Genomic DNA, 7,387 nt, shown 5'->3' with positions numbered 1-7,387 from the left:
ACCTATTTATTTTCTTGGTTTTTTTCCCCCATGAGATTGTGTGCTCCTTGAAAGCTGGGACTGTGTTTTGCCTCTTTTTAGGTCGGCAGTGCTTTTAGCAGTGTTTGACACCTAGAGACACTTAATAAATTTTAATATTGACTTATTGACCCGCTCACTAAACAGAAAAAGAAACTGAAATCTAGACACACAAGAAAGCCAACATTTGAACCCAGGACCTCTGGCACCAGATCCTACATACTTCCTACTACACTAAAATACTGTCCAAATCAGAAATGCTAGGAATAAAGTGGAATTTTTTTTTTTTAACATACTCACCTCTCCTCCTAAATCGAGTCCCAACTTCGATAAAACCTACCTCTGATAATACTTCTAGCTAGAAATGATCCTAATCTCCTCAAATGACTGTTTGACCTCCCCAATGCATTTAATGACATTCCTATTTTATTAAGGTAACTTGTGTACATGCTTTATCTCTCATAATAACTAGAATTTATATAGCACTTGAAGATTTGCAAAGTCCTTTATCCCACATTTGATCCTTATAACAATCTTAGGAAGTGGGTACTATTATTATCCCTATTTCGTAGTTAAGGAAACTGAGACTGAGAGGTTAAATAGCTTTGCCCAAGGTCACACAGTTAGTAAACACTTGAGTCAAGATTTAAATTCAGATCTTGCTGATTCTTAAGTCCAGTATTCTAGCCATTGTATCCCTAAGGAGAGGATTATGTTAATTTTCTTTAATAATCAAGGCCTAGCCCATAATAAGAGCTTAAATTTTGTAGCTGAATGTAGGAAAATGCATTTCTCTGAGTGAATGCTTCTACCTTTCATCATTCCATAAAAATATACTGCCAACCTACCTCTGAAATAAACTGGATATATGACCCTGGGGTAAGTCTAGTGCCCCAAGTAACTCTCTAGGATTATAAACTACATAGTAGGGTCTGTTTGCATTGGTACAGGAATTTTCCCCATTGAGAGTTCCCTATAACAATGAAATTATAGGTCAATTTAAAAATTGTCTACTGATATACTATCAAACACTTTGAACTTCTTTCAATTGCACACGGATGCACAACTTACTACTTGTCCCATACAATAGGATATTCATTTACCTGGGAATAACTGAATTGACCCAGGAGAAGTACAAAAAAACAAGCCTCTTCTCATAGAGACAAAATAGGGAAGAAAAAAGCCTTCAGAATCTGAAGGGAATATAAGCATAGAGAGAATTCTGAATGCTAAGTAAGCAATGGTCCTCTGTCACATGGAGGAAGCTAATTCCGCAGACATAAAAAGCATACGCAACTCATAAGTTTACCTCTAAAGAATTTTCATTTATTACTAATACATCATATCCAAGTTTAAGTCAAATATCTCTATCTTGGTATCAAAATAAAGAGGTTATGATTGTCATGAGAAATTTATTGATGTTTTCCTTAACACAAAATTCAAGAGAAGAAAAAGATGACTTTCAAGAAGGACATTAAGGAAAAGGTTAAAAAAAGGAAGGGGGGAAGGTCAAAAAAAGGGAGAACCTTGGTAAGTCTTAAAGGAATCCACAAGACAAACAGAATTAGCAGCTACAGGAAGCCCTTCTGGGGGCAATCAGGAAACAGCCCACTGAAAAGGTACACCATCAGTGTAAAATTGCTAGGTCTTGAAAGGAGGTAGAACCAATGGAAATCAAAAAGTGTAGGTCTCGGGATCTACAAAAATAAGAATAAGAATTTGCCTATTTCTCCAGCACTGGACAAAGTGGAAAAAGTACTCTGATTTCAGATCTACTTCTTTGGAGAGAAATGTAAAGTTTAAAACCCTTGGGGGTGGGATGAGGTATTCAAACTGTCATTTGGGAGGAAATAGAAATATAGGCTATTTTTAAAAATTTAAAGTTTTAAAGAAACTTATGAAGGAACATAAAAATGTATTATGCACAACTTAAGCTGATCATAGACTCATTATTTAATATTCATAGAGATGTGAAGTACTAGAAACCCCTCTCCCAACAAAATAGGGAAAATGTTGCCTTGCTCCTCAGTTTTAGAGAGATACAAGGAAAATATTTCTAAAAATATTTTCCCCAAGTCTTCACATCTATCCTGGATTAGAGATGAGTAGTCTACTGAACTACTGCAGCTTAACAAAAAACATTCAATTTCCCTAGCTCTAGATTCTGTTTACCAAGCAAACTTCTAGTAAGTAATTTGGTTTCCTGTATAAATCAATCAACTAGGGAAAATATCCTCTGGAAATGATTGGTTCCAATACTTGGAACCAATGTCTCCTACTGTAAATTAATTAGTGCTAGTTTTTTGTGCATTGTTATTGTCAATCAGTCCCCCCAAAACTGATCAGCCTTGGCATAGTGATAAAACCAAGACAGAATCTACAAGGTTTAAGATTAGGTTATGAAACACAAAGGTACTTGTATCCTTTAAAATCCATACTAAACATTAATACCAACAACACTACTACTACTACCTTGAAAAATTGCTAAGTTATTTATATATTAGTATGCTGAATTCTATTTTCTGATCATTTTCGTTATAAAATGTAAGATTCATCTGGAAAAATTTTGGCTCTAAGACAATTTAATCATGCTTAATGCAAAGCAACCAACCTTTAGAATCACAAGGAAACAAATCAGTTTGACAGAATTAAATTAGGCACCAGATACAATTCTAACAGAAGTGGTTAGGGTGCAACTTCAAAGCTAGGTGTGATATATGTGATAAATATTCTTCCAATCACTAAATCCAGGAAACATTGTTAGATGCATTGAAGTGAATTTAAGCACCTTGTTCCAAAGCATGTTCAGGTATGAAAGGAGTAAGGAGCCAATTTAATCCATTAGAAATGCTACTTGGTCCTCTTGGTGATTACACTAATTTCCTAGTGCTGAATAACATGTCAATAAGGCAAAAGCAGGCTGGCAAACTTTCTATTTCTCATGCTATCAAAATCCTCCTCCAGTGAATTTTCTGATGTTAAATAAGTATTGAGCGCCGACTAAACTTTTTATTACATAAGTTACACTGAAAGGGTTTTTCTCCAGTATGGACTCTGAAATGATAAAAAAAGACCAGTATTCTGACTGAAGGCTTTGCCACACTCATTACATCTATACCGCTTCTCTCCAGTGTGGACAGACTGATGCTGATTAAGGGCTGACACCTAGCAAAAAGCTTTCCCACACTGCTCACATTTATAGGGTCTTTCCCCCATGTGAATTTTCTTGTGTCGAATAAAGCCAGCTTTGGCACTGAAAGCTTTTCCACATTCTTCATATTTATATAGTTGGTCTGTAGTGTGGGATCTCTGATGTTCAACAATGTTTGTACTGTGCTCAAAGTTTCTTATACTTTTGTCCTCTTCAAACTGTTCCTCACCCGTTTGGATAGTCTGATGTTCTATAGGATGTGTACTCTGACTACAGGTTGTTTCATCCTCAGTCTGTTCAGAGTGTTTCTCCATCTGATGTTCAGCAAAACCTGTACTTGGACTATGGCCTTTTTCGTTTATCTCACAGTCATAGTGTTTCTCTGCTGAATGGTTTTGATGCTCAATGACTCCTGTGCTTGGACTAAAAGAGCTCTCACTTTCCTCATGTTCATGTTTCTCTCCTGTGAGGTTATTCTGATGTTCAATGAGGCTTCCACTATGATTGAAGGATTTCCCACATTCATCATTTTCATAGGATTTCTCCACATAATGAATTTTCTGATGTTCATTAAGGTCTGCTTTCCTGCAGAAAGCTTTCCCACATTCATCACATTTAAAATGCTTTTCTTTGTGGTGGATTTCCTGATGCGAAAAAAGGGATGAGTTATAAACAAAGGCTTTCCCACATTCATTACACTCATAGGGCTTCTCTCCAGTGTGAACTCCCTGATGCTGAATAAGGATCGACTGTCTATTAAAGCTTTTACTACACTGATTACAGTGAAAGCGTTTTTCTCCAGTGTGTTTTTTGAGATGATTAAAAAGCCCTGCATTCTGACTGAAGGCCTTGCCACACTCATTACAATGATAGTGCTTCTCTTCACTGTGAAGCCTCTGGTGTTGATTAAGGCCTGATCTCTGACAAAAGGCTTTTCCACATTCATTACATTTGTAGGGTCTCACTCCCATATGGATTCTCATGTGTCGAATTAGGCCATTATTTGAATTAAAAGTTTTCCCACATTCTTCACATCTAGAGGATTGGTCTCCCATGTGGTTCTTCTGATGTTCCACTAGACCTGCACTGTGATTAAAGGATCTCTCATGCTCAACATGTTCATATGCTTTCTCCCCTATTTGATGCCTTTGATTTTGGATTGAATTCTGAACCGAGTTCTGGATGAAGTTTGTTTCTGATTCATCATGCTTATGTTGTTCCCTGCCTGTGGGTTTTCCCCACTGATTTTTTAACCTGACATCATGTTCATGTGTTTCTCTATCTTTAGGAGCCTGTGGAATTTCTCCATTAAATTTATAAGTTATCTCCTCATGTGGTTCCATTTCTTTCACAAGTTCTTGCTTTGGAGACAAATTTGTGGAACTGCATCCGGTCTTACCATCTGAAACTATAAACAGACTACAATGAGTAAGGAAGAAAAGAATATGGGCTCAACTTTTTGAGCCATGATTAGTGACATGGTTTAATAAGGGCCAAAAAGGGGGAGGGGGGCACAGAGGAGGGAAAACGTTTTAGGAAAGAGTTACATGGAAAACTGTAACTCATATTGCAAAAGGATTTCCTAGGAATATACACATATTAGTAGATAACAGAGGAGAGAATGTCTAGGAATGGTCAGAAACTTACAATTTGTCACATATTTGATATATATACTAGATTATGAGAGAGCAAATATGATTAAATTTAATAGAAATAAATATAAATTCTTAACACTTAGATTCAAAAAATCAACTTCACAAATACAAAATGGTAGATTGTTTTAGTTCACCTAGAAGAATTCTAAATGTTTTAATGGATTGTAAAATTATTATGAGTGTGATATGGTATGGAAGTCAAAAGAACTAATGCAATTTTAGGGGGACATTAAGAGAAACAAAATGTCTTGAAAAGAGGCAAATGAAAGTTCTTCTGCATTCTGGTTAGATCATATATGGAATACTGTGTTTAGTCTTCGGTATCACATTTTAGGAAGGACATTGATAAGCCAGAAAGAATCAAGAAAAAGGCAACCATGATGGGGAAGGAAACCTAGTATGAGACAAGGGAATTGGTGTGTTTAAGTATTTGGAAGGTTGTCACATGGGAGAAGTATCAGATTTGTTTTCCTTGGCCCCTGAGGGTGGAACAAGGGGCAACAGGTCTAAACTGCAAGGTAGCACATTTAGGATTGATATCAGGAAACAATTGAGAAATGTCCAAAAGTGGATGGGCCATCTAAAGCATCAGTGGGTGATCCTTTATTGGAGGATTTAAAAGCAAATATATAATGACAATCTGTAGAATATATTTTAGAAGAGATTCTTGTTCAGGTACAAATTGGACTAAATAGCCTCTGAGCTCCCTTCCATCTATGAGATTTTACGAGGCTTTTCAGTGGTGAAATAAGGCTGAGATGTAATGGGAAAATCAGAAAAAGGGGGTACTGGAAGTGTGAGGGTGGAATCTGTGGAGGATGTCAGAAGATGCAGCAGAGTAAAAAATGAGAACCAAAAGGTAGTTAAGAATAAAAGTATCAAGCTCAATAAAAACTAGTGACTACCTGTGGGCTGCATATTGACTTAGTTTTAAAATGTAATGTTATCTGTGTTTTATTATATTATAATTAATTTTTTAAAATACTTCCCATTACATTTTAATCTGGGTCAGGAGTGTTTGGCTCTATGCAGCCTGGGATTGCAAGTTTAACACCTCTGATTAAGAATAATTACTAGAAATTGCTTTATTGGGAATAAATAAGAAGACTAAGGTTAATAGGAGGAATTTGTGGTTGTAGATGGGTAGCAAAAACTTTTATTCAAAGCCAAGGAATTCAAGAAAAGACAACTACTCTATAATTAAGGCTGAAACTAAGGTTCTCTGGGTATTTGGCACCTTTTTGTAAAAGGTATGTCAGCAACCTAGATTATATGAAGTCCGAGAAGCATTCTGCCAGGTCTCAATGGAAATCAGTTCCAAGGTGGAACATGGCTCTCCGGTAGTTATATTCAAATCCAATGTCTCCTAACATAGCCCCTTTAGTTCTTTTCCCAATGTTTCTGTTACCACCTCCCAAAGACATCCGTGGTTCCTTAAAAAATTAAGCCTTGCCTCAAAGGAATTTTAATATGCTTCATTTGGTATTAGATTGGGGGGAAATGACTTGAGTAAGATGCAAAATGGGGAAGGCCTTTGGAAGTCTGAATATTGGTAATGGGCAAACCAATAACAAAAACTTCCCCAATTCATTCTCTGAGAAGAAATGGCATAAGTACCCAGGCCATTTAACATTCTCAGAATTTAAATAACAAAAACAGGCACAAAAGTGGAAGAACCCAATTCTCTAAAAATAATTGGTACCCTATAGGAAATAGGTTTGTAGAATTTTAAATGTAAGTGGTAAGAGGGAGGAGAAAGGTGAGTAGCAATAGAAGGAATTGCCAGGAACACGTGATGAGCAGAAAATGTATAAGGAGAGAACAATGGGACTATGACATGGTGTAGAAAGGAACTTAACATGAAGAAGTGGTAAAATTTTACATGGGGCCAACCAAGACCATAGGAGGGCCTAAATGAATCAAAGTGATGAATGTGGTAGGTAGTACATCATAGTGTAAAGTAAATTAGACCAGGACTACGGAGACTAGTGTGATGCAAGGGAAAGAATACTTGTCATAGAATCATCAGAAGATCTAACATTTATAAACATTGTGACCACAGGCAAGTCATTTTACTCTAGACCCCCAGTTTCTTTACCTGAAAAACAAGGAAGGGAGGTGGACCAGATGATCTTGAAGTTCCAATCTAAAGTCTAAATTCTATGACCTTAGCTCCAGCTTTGGCACAAATTATCTATGTGCTCTATGTTCTCTTTTCTAATTTTCTATTTCTATTTCTTGGGCAAGTTATTGACTCTCTGAATCTGAGATTTCTGCATCTATAAAATGAGGGAGTTGAGCTTCCCTTCCAGTTTCAAAATTCCTTGAGTGTTTTAAACTTAAAGTGCTTGTACTTTTGTATATAGACTTTAATAATAAACACTGAGGGCAATAATCACAATAGTTCATATTTATAAAGTTCTTTAGAATTTATAGTGTTTTCTTTTTTTTTGTAAGTTTTTTTTCTCTTTTTGGAGGGCATTTGGGGTTAAGTGACTTGCCCAAGATCACATGGCTAGTTTTGTGTGTGTGTGTGTGTGTGTGTGTGTGTGTGTGTGTGTGT

The 7,387-nt window shown here is 36.3% G+C and overlaps 1 protein-coding gene across 1 annotated transcript; it reads right to left on the bottom strand.

Moving 5' to 3' along the window:
- Nucleotides 1-1,324: 1,324 nt before the first annotated feature.
- LOC138150195 (zinc finger protein 189-like) lies at nt 1,325-4,588 on the bottom strand (the record flags this gene model as incomplete). Its single annotated transcript, XM_069073641.1, has 1 exon — nt 1,325-4,588. A coding segment is annotated over one exon (1,405 nt), but the record flags the coding sequence as incomplete, so codon positions are not given.
- Between the last annotated feature and the right edge of the window lie 2,799 nt (nt 4,589-7,387).

The sequence above is a fragment of the Petaurus breviceps genome, unplaced genomic scaffold (genome assembly GCF_028583685.1).
Source record: "Petaurus breviceps papuanus isolate PSGF00001 unplaced genomic scaffold, PetGlider_PUasm1.0 90865, whole genome shotgun sequence".
NCBI classification, from domain to species: Eukaryota; Metazoa; Chordata; class Mammalia; order Diprotodontia; family Petauridae; genus Petaurus; species Petaurus breviceps.
This window is presented reverse-complemented; position numbering and strand designations above follow the sequence as displayed.